Here is a 19192-nt window from a genome sequence, read left to right as displayed (position 1 = left end):
AATAACAATTGTCAGTAGTGACAGACCAGATTGCAGGTGTGACCAAGTTACTAACATTTAATTCTACTAAAATCAGCTAAATTGGTAAAAAATTAATTCAAATAACCAGGGTTGGCTCTACTGGGTAAGTTAAAAAAAGCGTTTCTTCACACTAGGATTTTCTGCAGTTTCGGGGTGCTGTGGTGTAGTATGTAAGTACTTCTAACTATATGCATGTAACCAATATATAACTCGTGTATTCCCCGAAATAAAGTCAGTTCTGCATTTAATACACTCAGATTTGAAACAACAATTTATGGATCACACAAAGGGTTGCTCTGTGCGGGAATCGAACCCGCTACAGTTTATCGGCAGCCGATTGCCTAGTCATCGCTAACTGACATCGTAACATTATTGTGTCTAGTTAGTAGATTTCACATCTAGATACCTAAGTACCCACTTAACTATAGGTACTTACTATTTCTGGGGAAGCACTACATTTTGCTACTTTAGGTGTTTACGTTACAGTGGCTACTTACCACCACCATCAATCGCATCGTGAACTATGTTGGTATCAATAATCTAAAAAATCAATAACCCATCTAAAAATTTTCTCAAAATTAAATTTTAATTTATAAAGAAAAGTAGGCTATTTATTTTTATTCATAGCATGGAAGCGACAAGATTTCACGTAAGTTATTTAATAAGTTAAGTACACTGCGGACAGAAAATTACTAGGTATACCGTATAATACCTAGGTACCCATCCAAGCTTAGCTATTGTAATCAGAAGGTACTCTTACTGATTTTATTGTAATTGTCCTTGTCCATAAGGCTGACTTTCTGTGTGAATTTTAATAGAATTAAATATCTAATAAACAGAATTTGTAAATTGTTGGTAACCTGAGTTTGAGGAATATTTAGCGTAATGTTACGTTAAATAAGTGCTTAAATATAAAGGGGTTTAAAACAGAAAATAAATAAAAGAGACATATTTCCATTGACGCATTCGCATCCATATTATTTTGACGAAATATTTACAAAGAAAATGTATAACATATCATAACAAAAGCACATTTATGTATCTATTTTGAGATTTAAGAAATGCAGTTCATTACAAACCTTATAGAAGAAAGTATAGTAAGTACTTAACATGTCACTTAGGTATAAGGTACAGGTACACACCTATGGTATGGAGGGTAAAGTGATACTTTGTAGGATTCATACCCGCACTTTATCAATTTATTTATTGGGCAGCGTCGGTTCAAAGCTCCCAAGCGGAGGGAGATAAGGGCAGGACGATTCTAAGCTCTAGTAGATATCTATCTATTTAATATCTTTAAAATAAATGAATTGAGTGCATTTTCGTTGAATGTTATTAACCTGAAGTGTTTGTTGTCATATGTGTGCGGAAATAGCAGTCATTATGGTGGGTAACTTAGAAACATTGATATGATTGAGTATAGAGTGACCTCTAGAAGCAAGGTTGCTTGCATGAGGCATTTAATATTAAATGGCTAGCTTTTTCTAATAAGGGGTTGTTTATTTTTAGGTATATGGTTTCGAAGCTCTCTTGCCCACTTTGTCGGGTAAATCCTTACATTTCGACACACAAAATGTTGGCGCAGCAGGTTTGTAATGTAGGAATGTTATTAACAGTTTTGTTTCGATAAACATAAATTATTTCGGCTTGGATAAGGGTAACAATAGTTCAAGCACAACCGAAGTATAAAATAGGTACAATGTGTAGGTTCAATCATTAAGAAATTCGTCACAATTAAAAAATTAACGACAAATAATTTCCTTGACTACAATTATAAATCTATAAAATTAATAATATTAGAAGGGAGTTCTGGCATTCGAGTAAAAAGTCCAGCATTAATAAATATTAATTAAGGTTATTATCAATTTTGTATAAAATTATTAATTTCAATCGGTCTTGGGTTTCATTAACGCTACATAAGTAATAGACAACGTTTATCACTAACTCCATTTAAAGGACACCAACATCAACAACAACAGTCACTCTCGTATGTTACAAGGAATAAATGTGACTTACCTAAGGAACATTTACTCCCCACCTACTCGATACTTAATTCAGATATGAATCTTAAATTCCTTTACCTATCTATGTACCTACTTAAGTTAAACATAGTTTAAAGGTTGGACAGAGCACCTAGTGGTACAATAGGTACGTGCATTCTTTCCGTAAAAATGTTATACCTACAGTGCTGCTGCAGGTATCTAGTCTTTTAGGAGATACAAGGCAACTCTCAGTTACACTGTTATTGTTTCCACGCCGGCAGATACATAAAAAGTGTACCCACCAGTGATAGATTATGATTTAAAGGTTCTTAGCGCAGCTTCTTTCAGATACACTGCACCAGGACTTTAGTTATCCTATTTGGTCCAGTGAAAAATTACACAGTCCGTTCAAATGTAGTAGACAAAAATACACACATCTAGCCTGATCATATCAGTAGTATTCCCAATAGCTTTATACTTACGAGCAAAAATACACAGTGATTTTAATTTTAGCAATTTATTTTAATGTACATTTGACTATAGTGGCCTAGCTTAAATGAGATGCAAAGGATTCCAATTAATACAAGTGCAATCACAATTTAAAAAAATAATATCGTGATATGTTTAAATATTTACTTAATACATATATAATATGTATTGTAGTAAGCATATAAAAGGTTCACATAAGAAAATTCTACGCTATCTACCTATAAAGGTACTCTTTAAGACACGTTGTATTTTAAGGATTTAAGTACATTGGGGACGTCAATATATGCTGAACTTTTTCTCAGGCCTTAGGTATAATTATTTTAACACATTACATTAGTGTCCTAGCGTCTAAAATATTACAAAATAATTTAAAACTAAAAGGTAACTTCCAACAATCATGTCGTTGTGACGCTCGACTTCGCTACACCGTCATTCAGGGCGGGCGCGGCCTGGGGGTCGGCTCGCCCGTCTCACATTCTTACAAAAAGGACATTAAATGCCTTATCTTTCTTAAAGTAACTTTTACTTATATTAATTATAATAAAAGCCCGGTATTGACGAGCAAATTTTTATAACATTTCTAAGTCTTGTGACTAGATTTTCCCTATCTAAGTAATACGTAAGTAAATAACATAGGAATATTTGTACGACAAGATGCCATCGATCACGAGCGGTAACTCAAATGCAGACTACTAAATACACAACATGTAAGATTAAACGAAATCACACCCAAAAGACAAATTCCTAAACTTTTTCAATAAATTAACCTTAACTTAGAACTTACATGGTAAGATTGTCTCCATTAAGTAAATACTTAATATTAAATTCATACGAGTAGCACGAACCGATTCCGTGGGAGATCGCGTCCTAACTAACGTTTATCTAATTTCTAGAAAAATATTTTATCATCTAAACACTTAAAAAAATAACGGATTCGGCTCTAGAATAGAAGGAGAACAAGTTTCGAAGGCGGGAGTGGTCCTCACGGGTGGGGCGCGGGGCATTCAGAAGGGCAGGCTGGAGCGAAACATGTTTTCGATGAGCGGCGGCGCCGGCACCAGGTCCTCCAGCTTCAGGTAGAAGATGCGCTGCAGGCCCTGCACCGACAGCGAGCGCAGCTCGGGCAGAGCGCCCAGCACGCGGCTGAAGTGTGGGGCGCCGCTACCGGCAGCACCGCCGCCGCCCGGCATGTGGGCGCGGAGACACCCAATTATCTTCATTTGTAACTGCTCCACACGATGAGGCTCCTTGAGACCGTGTCGGTCTGCAAATAAAATAATTAATGTTATTATTACATTACAATAAAAACAAGTATAATAATTGCTTTCGAGTGATTTAATAATCTTCATAAAGTGATTTTAAAATAATTTACTGTTATACACGAATATTTAAATTGAAATTAAATTATTTAATCAGCGTTACACACCTGTGATCAAAGTTAATGCGCAGAGACACGCAAATGTAGATATGTCGATGTCCATTGAATGCAGCGTGTTGCTGAAGTCCAGGACAGCATGCAGCCAGTCTCCGAACGAGCGTTGGCATTGTCGCTTATCCAGTACAACGCCATTGCAGAATGTCAGTTTGGTGTCTTCCGGACGCGTGCGGTATGCCAATCGCAGTACAAATAGCTCGAGACGAGCTGACGCAAACAGCTGTTCGCGGTCTTCAGGGCATAGATCACCGTAGCCGGGTACTTTGTCCGCAAATACTTTAATCATGTCAATTGAAGTTGTCAAAAGAGTATAAAACTGTTGAATTACTTCTAAGTCCGACATCGGTGGCTCCATTGGGTTTGGTTCCCGATATTGTGAGTAATCAAGATTGGCAAAGTCTGGAGAAGTGTCGACATGAGCTCTCACTAGTGCTGTGATGAGTGATATGGGCGGGCTAGGCGGTGACTCCTGCGGGCATTTTGGTTTGGACGGCAACCTGCCGCGTCTACCTTTCAAAGAGTCAGTTCTTACAACTTCTTTGACCATTCCAACATTGAGACATTTCTGGAACCGACAAAACTGACATCTATTCCGTCTTCTTTTGTCTACTGGACAAGACTTCTCAGCTAAACATACATATTTTGAACCCTTTTGTACGGTTCTCTTGAAAAATCCTTTACACCCTTCACAAGTCCTGACTCCATAGTGTTGGCAAGCTGCAGTGTCCCCACATACAGCGCATAACTGACTCGGTGATGATGGCGCCACTCTGGGACCAGCACCCTCGGGCGCGACGCCAGGCGAACTGGACGCAGAGCTGGGTGCAGACGCTTGCATACAGTGTACTCTGCCACCGGGCACCTTAGGGCTGTCGTTAGAACTTGTAGATTCTGACCGCTGTACCGGTAATGATGCTCGTCGTTGCCTTGCGCTCTGATCCGTAGCTATGTGAAGATCTACCGAACTTGGGAAAGGGGGTAAAGAATACGAGTCTTGGTTGGGCGTCACTCCACCTGTATCAAATGTGGGGCTGCAGGGTTGCGCCGGTGCGTAGTATGTCGACGGTACATAGGGAATGGAGGGTTGATGATATTGATAAAGTAGCTGGGTGGACGTGTGTCCTTGATATGCGCTCACGTTGTAGCAGTCTTCGTCCATTTTAATGCCGAATTCCGCCATTTCTTGTTTGGGATAACGAACCGAGTAAGTCTCTTCAAAACTAGGCAACGCAGGGCCTAAGGTTGGCGATGAAGCCTCACTAATGGGCGTAGTGCGATGAGCTTTTACTTCAGGCGGGACCGGAGCGTGAAATTCTACGTCCGGGAATGGATCTAGGTTTTCTTCTAAGATTTCAGTCGAATCTTCTTGATATTGCGGCGATAATAGATCAGTGAAGGACGAACCGTAGTTGCTCTGAAATAGAAATGACAATCAATAAAGGAGGCGTCACAGAAGTGGTAGGCGGCGGATGGCCGTCAGGGGCGGCCGTGACTAACCAATGGCGTGCTCTAACTATTGTCTACTTATGTCTGTAGGGGCTTTGTGTACCCGCCTGTACAACAATCGATGCAGGTGTTCTAATCAATAATGTACATACATTTATTTGAAGGATTCTATCGGCTTAAATATATTGTAAGCGGAAGAATAATAATTAATTCACGTTATTTAATAAATTGTATAAAAACACGTGAAAAACTTACGTGTGTCTGCAGCAGTAGCATGCTGGAGGAGTTGGGTGTGAAGGCGCTTGGCGAGCGCGACTCTATGGCGCTCGGCCCTGCAACAATCAGACATTATCACGTCAGTATGAGAGTCTCGACAATTTTATATTTTACTTAATATAAATCCGCAGAACTGATAATGAACCGTTACTTCAACGGGAAACGGTCAACCAAGACGAACGGCCGATTGTGAATGCGTCGGGGAGCCGGTAGACATGATATTGACGGCACCATCCTTTGAACTATCACGCTATGCGAGCCATGCATCATTTATATTTACCCTCGGCGAACATACTTTGATTCTTCCTTCACCACACTCACTCGGTACAAACTAATCGATATCTACCTACTCCGGCTGTGTATTCGAACTCTGATCAGAGGTGATCGCTACCCTTGTACGAATAACAATGACGATGGGTAGGAAAGGTCTCCCATTTTATACTGCAGTTTCGCCAACCAAATATTGGCGTTTTGAATACATTCTGTCACGGTGCTTGATTCGCCACGCCCAGAAAATTGAATTCTATGTATACACCTCATCTAGGTCTATTAAAACAACGTCGCAAACAGGGAATAATACAAAACATATTTTCCTTTTTATTGCGACGAGTTAGAGTCCAAATCGGCGTAGCACTCGCGCTTGAAAATTTTTGGGGCGAAAAGGCGATGGATCCCTTGGGAGGTTATGAAATCAGTGGCATTTGCAGTTTCTATTATGTTAAGAACCATTAATTCCAGTCTTATTAAGCTATAAACAAAACAAGCTTTTGTTACCGTAAGTTGTTTTGAAAGTTCCAATATATTTTTTAATATTTGGACAAAATCTGTTTATTTTCACAAGCATGTTTAAATCGCTTCGCTCCTATTTGTAGAGAAGAAAATTAAGTGTAAAACCACCTACTAAAATTAACAAGTTTTGTAGAAATTGAAACCAACCAAAATATTCATAGTACACCGAAACCAATTTTACCCTGAGAGCTTAATCTCAACTCTTTAATAGGGTATATGCATGTATTTTTTAAATGTTTTTAAATGGTAATTTACATCATTATATAAATGTTAAAAAAAACCAGCACCAAAAAAAAAAAGGAATTCGGGTAAAAAAAGCAGTTTTAAAATAATAGATTCGTAACAGCATTTTAAACGACCGTCATTTTGGCGCGCTCGCGTGACGTCAAAGTCTATAATAACAGTTGAAACTGCAAAGTGTTTTGGGTCATAATTTGTATATATTTCGTGTTTTACGTGAATTCACTTCAATTACATAATGCAACAGGATAGTAAACCGACTTTTAAATATTGTATCGTGCCCAAGTGTAAAAATACAAATAGAAATGCACCAAATAAAGTATTTTTTCTTGTCCCGAGAGGTGAGGACGTAAGGAGAAAGTGGTGCAAAATCATGAAAAGGGACATGATATCTCCATCAACTTGTTTATATTGTTGTGAAGATCATTTTGAAGATAATATGTTTTTCACACAATACAATAAATAACCTTAAAATGTTCTCCCATTCGCATTTTAAGGTTATGTTATTTCCAGGCTATTTCTATTTACTTATAGGTAAAAATTATCCAAAGAAGGCGTCGAAAACCAAATAAATATAATATTTATTGTGTAATTACCTTGCTGCTTTCACTCCTTTTATTTCAGTAGACGTAAAATCCGAATTTGATGTGAAATACGCGGTCATCATAAACACATCAATTTTTGGAAGATTGTCCGATTGTGCCTTGACGTAACCAATATCAGTCATTTCCTGTGACTTTCCTGCCACTCTTTTACGAAACAATATCACTTCAATATCAACTCAAAATCACAAAAAAACTGAAATTCGTTGCAAGCATTCAACAATAGCACTTGTTGATATTTGTTATTATAGACTTTGACGTCACAAACTACTCTGACCAATAGCAATGCGTTTCAACTAATTTGAATTTCCCGCTTATTTTGTGCATTTTGCAATAATTATTTTCTTATTCAAAACAAAATTATATTGAAAATTATTGATAGATTTATAAATCTAAAGGAAAAGAGATTATATGAAAAAAAATTTATCGTTATTTGAATCATGCGCATATACCCTATTACAGTAATTAAATAGGTACCTGCCTATTTAGTACGAAAGTCTAGCGTAGGTATTACCCAGATTACTTATACCATTGTGTTAAAAATATATATAACAAAAATCTGCTTAACGAATAGGATATATTTTTGTAGAATATCGTCAACACAGTTGTATATACCTGTACGTTTTTGAAATAATTAATCATTCAATTTGTTCCTACGTTTGTAGCTATCGCTATATTTCAGTAGTACTAAGGGCTAAATAATTGCTTATATAAATATTTATTGAAATAAAAAATGACTATGTAGAGTTAAGTATAATATATCTATCATGTTAAATCACTACGCAGATTATGTCAACTTTACTATTATACGGAACTACTGAAAATAAATTACTAACCGCCGTGCCCAGAATCATTTAACAATTACTTAACCCGGTCCTTAGCAGTTATAACAAAATCATTACTAAGGAATAGTTTAAGTAATCATTAAATGTCTATGTACATAATAAAGTTCTTAATTATGTATTATCCATTTACTACTTGTGTATTACGGCGTATTACATGTGGCATGGTATGGTGTTGAATGCCCTTAATATAACAGCTCTGTATAAAAATACTTCCTTTAGTTGTTTAGAGAAAACATAAAAAATCTATTGAACATAACATAATGTTACAACTACACAACGCTAATTAAGTAAATTGTTTACTTTTGAATTATCACCATAACGTTACTACTTTACTTTGTAACGATTTAAATAATGTGATCAATAGGGCATGTCACGAGGCGAAATGATGTTGCCTATTATAATATTATGACTAGTATGACTAACGCTTCTATATAATACGAAATATGATTCTGAATGAGGTTCGAGATTTTTAATCGATTCGCTTCTTGTCCGTTGTGACTGAAATTATTAGTCACTAGCTTCTGCCCGCGACTCCGTCCGCGCGGATGTCGGTCTTCGCGTGGAAGTTTTATTTCTCCATTTTGAGTAACTCTGACAATGACATCTTATAAATATCTATTGGACCCAAATACGGCGAGGCCCATAATAATTAAGGAGATCCCTCTATTGAGCTACTGCTGTTGAGCAGAATAAAACTGAAAAATAAAGATTTTTTTCTACGTATTTTTCCAGGATAAAAAGTAACCTATTTTATGTCCAGGATAATAAGACATAATTATACCAAGTTTCATCGAAATCAAACCGTTAGTTTTCACGTGATGCCTGAACATATATAGACAGACAAAAAAATTATAATCACATATTTGGGTTTGGTATCGATCCAGTAACACCCTGCTATTTATTTTTTCTATATTTTTAATGAGCAGAATTGACCCTTCTACAGATTTATTATAGCCCGCGACTTCGTTCGCGTGGAATAGTGACTTCCGGCAAATTTTTGGTTTTAACCACATAGTTCCCGATTTCCCGGGATCTCTTCAAAAATGAGATGTGGAAGATATTCTAGGGAACTCCTCAAAAATCAATATATTGAGCTCTGCGTTTGAATTTAATAGATGTATACTCACTTAGGGCATTGAAAAAATAGTTTAAAAACGGACTTAAACTAAAGAAATATTATAATCTTTCCGAACTTAAGATGAAAACTAACTTAAAACTAAAGAATTAAAGAAAGCTACGAATTACGAATTTATAACAATTAAAAAAGAAATTATATTACAACCTATCCTCAATGCTATAATAACCAAGCTTAAACTAAATAATTTAAAATAAACGACTTAAATCTAATTAATTTATAAATTATAGACTTAAAATTTTATTAAACAAAATAACTACAGTAACTACTAATAATCGATATCAAACTAAACCTACGTTAAATAATTTAACCAGAAAACCAGGAAAACTCAACAAATAAACTTTTTAATAGACAAATACAACGAAACCAATTTAGAATACACGAAACAGCAGGACCACTGCAGACAAATAATAATCATACGACTTATAGTACACTATTTCCACAAAAGTACCGAAGCGCTCGGCCGATACCCAACCAAATGAATGTAACGAAATTTAACGTTTATTTTTATTTTTTGAAATAAAAACTATCCTATGTCCTTTCTAAGGTTCTAAACTATATCTGTATAGATGTACAGACAGCACTTTTCTACGATTTTATTATATGTATAGATTTTATTTTTTGATTTTCCACGACAGTACCGAAGCGCAACCAAATGAGTGTAACGAAACCATAGCGCGATCTATTTCGATCCCAACGCCAAAGACAACTCGGATTATTTATCTATACTCCGTTCGGGCATTTTCTTTGTACTAAAAGTTTAATTATATTGATATTATTTTTTTCATACCTTTTTACTATTTATTTACTTTTTTTCGATGAATTAAAACAATAACATGAACCGAAGTCGTGTAACGATCGACATAGAATTATCTATACTCCGTTAGAGCATTTTCTTTGTACTAAATGTTTTATTATATTGATATTATTTTTTTCATACCTTTTTACTATTTATTTACTTTTTTTCGATAAATTAAAACAATAACATGAACCGAAGTCGTGTAACGATCGACATAGAATTATTTATAAATAATTTATTTCTTATTTTTATTTTTTGATTTTTGAAATAAAAATATATCTATGTCCTTTCTAAGGTTCTAAACTATATCTGTACCAAATTTCAACCAAATCCGTCAAATAGTTGCGGAGATTAATGGTATAAGCATAGAATGTTCGACGTGATTCTTTAATTTGACATAACTTTTTTATTTATGAACCGATTGACATGAAACAAACACTAAATGTAAATTTAAGCATCCCACAATATATTCGTGAAAACCGCATCCAACTCGGATCAGCCGTTTCTGAGATTAGCGCGCACAGACGAACAGACAAACAGACAAACAGACAAACAGACAAACAGACAAACAGACAAAAAAAAGTTAATTACATTTTTGGGTTCGACATCGACATAACAATAACCCCTGCTATTTTTTTTATTTTTATTTTCAATGTACAGACAGCACTTTTCTACGATTTTATTATATGTATAGATTGGTAGCAATTTTAAGCAAAAATCTTATACTTTTTTTCATCTAAGATGTGAAAAATAGCAGTCAAATTGTTTACAAACACGATCAACACTTGCGGGTTTTAAAAAATGTACGTAAATCAAACTAAAGTAAACTATAGGTATACACCTAATCATTATGTACCTATTATTACATTATGTATAATCAATACGTGTACAAACACATACTAATCTGTCTCTTGAAGAACTATACGAATAAATATACGAATAAAGCTAACTATAAATATAAATTATGCATATTGATAAATTTGAATTTTTATTGATACTTAAACATAAATTTGAGGATAAATCGTATTTAAAATAATTTTAATGTGTCTACATTTCAAGCAGATAACAGAATACATACATATTTATGTTGCTTAAAATTATTTTTTTATTTACACAGGTATTAAGTAGTTTTTTTATTGCCGCGATTTTTGTTTTTATCTAAACAATAAGTAGTGTGGGTGCGCCGTATTAGTAAATTGTTATTTTTTTGCGAAAAAGGGTTTATGTCTTCGCTACTGCACTGTTTGATCAAGAGATGAAGATATAATTTTCTTTCGTTATCAAATGCAATCTATTTATGATTGTGATGAAAATCTTATTACGCGACATACATTACATACGTATGTGTAAAAGTACTACTACTTAAATCCTGTACTGTACTGTATACTGTAATACCTGTAAATAAAAGCTATCCAATATTTAAATTAGAAATTTGGAAAAATGTTACGATTTCAATTTTTTCGTTCCCTATCTCAATAACGAAATCGTCACTCTCATGAGACATACATTTTTCGTTTTAAATGATACTGAATTAAATAGTCTTCATAACAACTTTATTAAATTATTGGTATAATTTTGGTATAGGTATAAATATAGGAACGAACTTATCTGAAGCTGAAGTCTGTATACTTGTCTAAAAAGATATAGGTAATAACTTTCCCATAAGCTCTACATAAAACAAAAGTCTAACCATTACATTAAATAGTATATTAAGTTAAATAATATTCACAATACTTTAAAGTTAACCGATTCGATTTCGGTTTAAATTATATTCGTGCCTGCCTTTGCTAAATTATTAGAAGCGAAAATCGCATTCTAATGACAGTAGAACTGTTGATTTTCCTACAGCCCATTAGTCTACAGTCCAATTAAACCTGCCTTTGAATCCGTTTGATAGAAGGTTCTATGCCCTCTGTTAGACTTTACAAGAGTTACAACCGCGAGAAAGCTATGCACGTACGGTGGGACCTCGCTTCAAAGGAGGTTTCAATCCGCCTAATTGTAACACAAACTATCCGCCAGATGGCAGTGGGGTGTCGTAAGCTACGCTATTGATCAGAGTCGTATTAATGCGAGTAGCGACGTCATTCATCAATATACTTCTATGTAGACGGTAGACTCGTACGTACGTTATCAGCAAACAAACTTTTATGAGCTTTCTTATTATATGACGTTTTTGTGCGAACCTTTTTGCGTAATAGTGGCGCGTAAACACGTCAGTGACGAGAATGTATAGATTAGGCGATGTGAAAAGTTTTTACATAGTCATTTGTTTACGTATTCAGTACCGAACGGTGACTAGTGAAAACTGGCAAGTAGATTTTCCTTTACCTAAGCTAAAAAATAAGCTTCTTAGATAATCTAAGTTTTAGTACTTCTACACACATAATTCGCTAAGTTCTTGCTTCAATAGGAAAATATATTTCGGCGTTTAGATTTCCCGCCATAATTTCCGCACATAATAAATACTCTGATACTACGACCTACTGCAGACTTGTTTGAGTGACCTTCAGATTTATTTCTAGCTTAAATAAATTATCATAGCTAATGTAAACGGGTTGAGGATCGTATTTTTAAGTGTATGTGTCGAATTGTTTCCAGGTGACACAATATGAGTTGGACTGAGTGAAGAAATTAGTTTCCCGACATAACATAATTCGCATGTATACGCCATAAAGTTTAACAATCGAAGGAGTCAGGGTCAATGTAATACACATAGAACAATAGACAGTACGGTGTATATGTATAAAGTTGTAAGTGTACGTAACAGCGCGTCTAGTCTGCGGGCAAGTGGCCGTAAGGGTGCGGACGTCATCCGCGTGTGTTTTATCAAATAAACGTGATTTCGGTGGAATTATCAGCTGTTGCGGCGGCGTGGGCGGAGGAGGCTTACTGATGACGTCAGCGGCAACTACGTCACAGCCACCCTCCGCCGCCACCTCTCGCGTCTGCAGGTAAAGCCTTATTGAATATACCGCTCCTATTTCGCATCTAATTTTATTTATTGAATGCTGTTAGAGTATTGAAATTTATCTTATAAATAAAATGTATTTTGTACAAGGGTGCTTGCGAGATAAAACGTTAATAAAATAATAAAGATATGTAGGCATGTGAGAGCATTGTAAGCGATTTTATTTGCTTGTAGAAGAATGTTCTGGCATAGTAAAGTAGCGGAACATATTTTTTTATTAGAAGCCTTTAATGGTTAGATATGACAATAAAGTATGTAATCCATTATAAAACTTTCACAAAAATTGTTTAAATTGGTTACACCGGGCTCGCTACGGCTGCATTGTTTTTGCTACGACAGCGACGCTTCCGCTACGAAACTGCTACGAAATTTTAAAAGTGCTAATTGTTTCCGCTACGATGAACATATTATAAAGCTACCGTTATTACCACTTAGCTATTAGAATAATTTAATGGAACATAAACTTATAGTGCTATAATGGAATATAGTTAGTCTCTTTTTTTAGTCAACCCTATCAATTAAGAATCTACTGATTTTTTTTCTTTGTATTTATTTGGATTTGTTTGGATCAAAAATACAAAATTACCGACTTCATTTGTTAACTTTGTCTTTGATATTATTTTGGAAATGTATTGTTGTATAACATTCATATACATATTTCAGTAGAGGACACGAAAATGTGTATTTTTAACTTTTTTATGAAATAAATAATTTGTTATCAACGCATAGTTTACTATGATTTTACATTTCACGCGCTGGGTTAGTTTTGATCAATTTTAATGCAACAAAATCAATTATTTTATATTTTTTACGATGATTACACTTAATGTATGAAAAAATATGGAATATGTTAGGAAAGTTTTCTCCTCTCTAATTGTAGCTGTCGGTTAAGAAGAAATAGAGCCATCTCCTCTATATTTTATCATATGATTATTGTCTGAAATATGTTGTTGTTGAGAAGGATAGCCGAGAATTTGGCCCAGAAAGGTGTGACTAACGAACAAAGTAGCCGGTGACTGCCGGTGTCAACATCTTATCAGATCGTGGCTGACCACCGCTGAACATAATCTATAGTCACCATAGTCACCGATTCTACGAGAACTTCACATTATAACTATCTTTAAAAGGTTTGGGGATTCCATTTAGGTACGGAAGACAAGAGAAAGTGACTATTAAATACTAGCAAACCCAGCGAACTCCGTTTCGCCACCAATGATTTCCCAGTTTCCTGCTTTTCTCTTAAATTTTTCCTGAATTTTTTTTGCTATAAACCTCACGGAGCCCGAGACCTTTCCAACGAATGCAAAACCGTGGAAATCGGTTCGTGCGTTCTGGAGTTATAGCGTCAGGAAGGAAAATCCGACTTATTTTTATATAATAGATGTATATTGAAAATATTCTTTGAATGTATTGTGAGTCATTTTCCGGATCGGGATAGGTAATAGAATAAGATTTTTTTTTATTTATCTGTCACTCTGAAGAATTTTACATGTAGCTTGATGCTAATGAGAGTAAAAAACAAAACACTAATACTCAGTCAGAGACATTCGTAGTTTAAAATAAGAAGAAGATGGAGTTTTTAGTTCTTTCGATAACAACAACCGATTTAAATTAAGCAAATCTAATCACTAATTTTGTGTTTTAGATGATATAACTCTGTCTTAAGAAAATTAAATTTATGCTCGTAGTTTTGTTTGTGTGGTCATAGAAAAAAAATATATTGTAAAATACATACTCATGTCCAAAACTGAGATATATATAAATTCAAATCACAACGCATCTCTTCTTAATCATGAGCGAAAAAGTTTCTTTAAACATTTTATATAATAATATAGGTACCAAGCATTAATAATATTACTGCGGCTTAGACGATTTCATACAGAACAGAGTAAACAATAGAAAATCATGTTTTAGCACATAATAGGTATGCTATAAAAACAATTTAATGTGTATAATTAATTCTGAATAAATTATTATGAATAATAAACGGGTGGTAGACGGAAAAAATATATGTTTTATCTTAATATCGTCTAGACAAGTTCAGTTTCCTCATTTTATCTCATACTACTCTCAATTCTATTTAGATATGAAGATATATTTAAGACATAGTATAAAGTACGATATTTTGATACCTGATCAGTATTAACCTACATTTAATTAAGATAAAAATAGTTCCTAAAACGATTGCGATATTAGATAACATATAACATCACACCATTTATTACTTGGACGGGTAAGTAGAGGTATACAGTTTCTTTTTCATGATTTGTTTGAATAAATAAATATCTCAAAAGGATATACAATTAGACAACTTCTCAGGAGAGCCGAAAAACAACTCAAATTTACCTACCGTCAACTTGTAGGTCTTTTATGGCAAAATCTATAGTATCTGTATATCTGGTTTTTACTTAAAATAAAGCTTTATTTATTGGCTACAGAATACTGTAAATTTATGGTAAAAAAATTGTTAAATTTAAAAAAAATATATATATTTTTCACTTAGTTTTTATTATTTTATGAAACCGCAGCTTTCTTTTTCATGATTTGTTTGAATAAATAAATATCTCAAAAGGATATCGAGATAAAGGAGAGCCTAATTGAAGGTGTGTGCTTAATAACAGATTTATCGAAGTGTAAATAAGAAAGATAACGGCAAAGGTGTTTTACCAGTTACATTTCGTCAGTTATGTTATAGTCATACTCTTGCACACTAGGCACAATTCTAATCCACGTGATTGTGGAGAAAAAAAGAAAAAGTAATATTGAAGAAAGACTTACAATTGTAGCAGTGTACATAGCTTTATATCATAAAGCTCACGTGCACATAATGTAAGCACGTTAATAGCTACTTAGATCATTAAATTAACAACATAATATGTTATTTGTTGGCCTTGCTTATGAACCAAGTAATTAAGTGATTCTAAGTTGTCGAAATATTTATTACTTACAAATAAATCAATTTATTTTATGGCACTCCTTAATTTAATATGTGACGAAACTATGTATTAGACTTTATATCTTAAATTAATAGTACTGCGCTAAATTCACAAACAGAGTATATAAAATTATTAGAACTGGTTTTTACACCTCTATTTATAGCGTAAAGGTAAAAAAAAATACTACGGAGAATTAAAACGATTAGCGGAATGAAAAGTGAAAATACTACATTGATAAAGACTACTACAAATATAAGAAAAATACAGCAACGTCTGGAGTATGCAAACGAAAGAGAAAAGGATGTTGTTTCGTACACCTACCAGTCTGTAATGCGGCCCTGAACTGGTCCCACGGTCACACCCCTGTCGTTGGCAACATAAAGTATGCGACTTATCAAGAGCTTTATTGTATCTTTCCAAAACCATAAAATTCACGAATCTTATAATGCTGTTAACGGTCGACAAACTGAGCAGGTCGGTTACATAACCCCGCACGCTAGACATCTCCGTCTATTACTAGCAATCATGTTAAGTATATTGACAGTGCGTGTCAATATTATCCGATGCAAATTCTTGTTTTACCGACTACTTATGTTTTAATATTTGTTGTTTGCGTAAAGTGATTCTAAGTTAGGAGGAAGTCGGTAGCCGGTTGGGCGGCAAGCAAGGGCGTCCTTGAAACGAGGCGCGCGGTCGATGCGTGACGTCACGCGTCCATGACGTCACAGGGTTGGCTCGATGCGGAGACCGCGACCGAGGCCCACCGACCGCCACCTGACGTGCTGCCGACTACCCCATACTGCTGTTTCCCCAACACCACCCTCATATTTTTAGACTTGTGACGCAATCGCGCTATTAAACAGAAAGCATTAAGCGTCTGAAAAATAGCGCCTTTGAAGAATGAGGCAGTTGTTATACCTATTACTCACGTCGAGTTTTCAGTAAATCTTTTCATTGTCCAGACAAAAACATTTAGTTAAATATTAATGTGTACTGGGGTATCCATTTCTTGGAAAGGCTCTAATTAAGACATTAAGTGAAAAAATAAATCACTGCAAAACAAAGCGGAAGCAGTCCCCCTCTGTACGGATGAAACGGAACAACAACAACATCTTTTTATTTGTGTTCGGTGGGAGTCGGCAACTCGGCAGGGGGACCCGGAGGTCGGGGGTAACAGTGAGAGTGACGCGCTACGGGCCGGGCTTGTGTTGTGACGTCACGCCAGCTGGCGACTGATAGCAGACTTATCAATACCCTGAATAGTGTAAACCTCACGCTCGTACGTCATTCATATCATTAATAAACAAATTCACTGTTACTTAGTCGATGGGAATCCTTTCCGAATATTAATTTGCATTTTGTAAAAAAATATTTTGTCTCACATTGAGAAAAGACGTTATCGTATTATTTATAGAACCGCTTTTGTCCAATATTAAGCGCGCGCTTATGAAAACAAAAAGTGAAAGTTTGTTATTCTATTTTAGCATCAATTTAGATAATACATTTGACACCTTAGCGTTTGTGTTGGGAGCGTTATTTTAATGTGTAAGATATGAAACTTGTAACGTTCACCGATTTACAATAAGTATTTATTCGACATGTGGGTTTTATGTATTACAATAGACCGTATCTGTTATGCGTCGGTCAATTTGCACAGGCTCGCATCTCGACAGGTGCAACGTCTGCCGGTTGCGACAACCGATTGGGCAAGTGGCAGGCATCGGCTGAGGCCATCGCACGGAGCCGATCGCGACATAAACATCTCACATTATACTCCGAGTTACCTAACGCGCGTCCACTCAAACAAATTCGATTGTAATTTAACGAATACACTTATTAGCAATTATCGGAAGGTGCAGGCGGCGCGGTAATGTTCCGTAACCGAGCTCGAACTAAGATTTTGTTTCTTGCTAGAGATTCCGTGAAGTGTTTGAGTTAATGTATGCTGCGGAGCCGACATGTGTCATCCTAAACCGGCCCTACCGGTGTGGAAATATATTTCACCATTAGGTACATACTTGTTTCACCTATATTCTAATTATTCACTGTCACTTTTAAAATCAAACTACAACTTTATCGACTTATAGAATTAAAAATACATAATTATACAGATAGTGAATTAATATAACCGGTAGTCTATATTATTTGTCAATATTTTATTACCGTCGAAAATGAAATACGTTTTCGTTATATTATTTCTTGATTACTTCCTTATGCTGTAATATCATATTTTATGGCACCACATATGACAACAGATAGGCACCATATCATAAAATATAATTAATTTATTAAAGTATCGCAATACTACCTGCATTGCTATTTTAACCAGTTCTACATATATTGTTCCGGTACTTTCAGATTATATTAATCTTATTTATTATTTATCCAAGAAAATATAATTAATTAAATATTTAAATGACCGACAACTTGAAAATAAATGAACAGATTTCTTTAAAATAATATTTTCTATATATTTAGCCGAAAGAGCTTTTCCGGTAAACTTTTATGAATATATGTCCACGTTACTTTGTATTCGGTTAGTCACGGCCACGACCTAGGTTTTATAATACACCACTAAATATTTTTTCTTATCAAAGCCTTCACAAAAAGTGCCGCTTAATAAGTTTCACTTACACGAAATAATCAAAAGCTCTGACACAACAAAACTTTTGATAGTTGCTTTACCGGCGAGTTTCGATTAAGGAAAATGAAGCATTGGATAAACATTTGGGATAAAATAATAATAATAAAATAATAAATAAAATTAAATCATAAAATAAAATAAAACAAAAAGGGGGGTACGTACGTGTGTGTTGGAATTGTCTAAGGCCGCAGTGTTGGCTGGAGGGCGTCAGCAACGCACCTCGCATTCTAGCCGATGGCCATCATCACGACAGTCCCACACAGTCTATAACACCCAGAGGTTCTACACAACGAAAGCGAAAATAAACACAGAAGTGGATGGCGGATCGTCGTGCGGGCGCTGACCTGGCGCAGGCTTCGCAGGGTCCAGCGAAGAGGCGCGCGGCTCCAGCGTCAGACCGAGGCACGCGCCGGACAGTCCCAGCTCGCTCAGCAGGATCCTCATGCGGCCAAGCACATTCCACTCACTGCACGCGCACTCACTCACTCAGTCAGTCGGTTGCGGTCGGCAGGTCGCGAGAGGGCGCGCGGAGGTACGCGCTGGCGAACGGGCGGTGCGTTACTGAGGCCGCCGCCGCCGAGG

The 19192-nt window shown here is 35.5% G+C and overlaps 1 protein-coding gene across 3 annotated transcripts; it reads right to left on the bottom strand.

Moving 5' to 3' along the window:
- Positions 1-970: 970 nt before the first annotated feature.
- On the bottom strand, positions 971-19187 carry LOC118273391 (probable nuclear hormone receptor HR38). Of its 3 annotated transcripts, none has more exons than XM_035590337.2 (4): positions 18773-19187; positions 5629-5705; positions 3919-5341; positions 971-3756 (listed from the first exon to the last, which is right to left on the bottom strand). In XM_035590337.2, the coding sequence occupies exons 1-4, from the start codon at positions 18834-18836 to the stop codon at positions 3497-3499; spliced, it is 1824 nt and encodes a 607-aa protein (XP_035446230.1). In that variant the 5' UTR covers positions 18837-19187; the 3' UTR covers positions 971-3496. The 3 variants fall into 3 exon arrangements, with proteins under 3 accessions (XP_035446230.1, XP_035446229.1, XP_050552877.1); XM_035590336.2 differs by having other exon boundaries at positions 18955-19187; XM_050696920.1 differs by lacking the exon at positions 18773-19187 and adding an exon at positions 5930-5957.
- Positions 19188-19192: the final 5 nt, after the last annotated feature.

The sequence above is a fragment of the Spodoptera frugiperda genome, chromosome 1 (assembly GCF_023101765.2).
Source record: "Spodoptera frugiperda isolate SF20-4 chromosome 1, AGI-APGP_CSIRO_Sfru_2.0, whole genome shotgun sequence".
In the NCBI taxonomy this organism is placed as follows: Eukaryota; Metazoa; Arthropoda; class Insecta; order Lepidoptera; family Noctuidae; genus Spodoptera; species Spodoptera frugiperda.
Note: the sequence above shows the minus strand (reverse complement) of the source record. Positions and strands in the feature narration are given on the sequence as shown.

Coding starts and splice junctions, on each gene's coding strand:
- LOC118273391 (XM_035590336.2), bottom strand. CDS start 19,054: ATGAGGATCCTGCTGAGCGAGCTGGGACTGTCCGGCGCGTGCCTCGGT. Junction 5,342..5,628: donor TGCTACTGCTGCAGACACAC/GTAAGTTTTTCA, acceptor TTTCTATTTCAG/AGCAACTACGGTTCGTCCTT. Junction 3,757..3,918: donor CGCATTAACTTTGATCACAG/GTGTGTAACGCT, acceptor TTTTATTTGCAG/ACCGACACGGTCTCAAGGAG.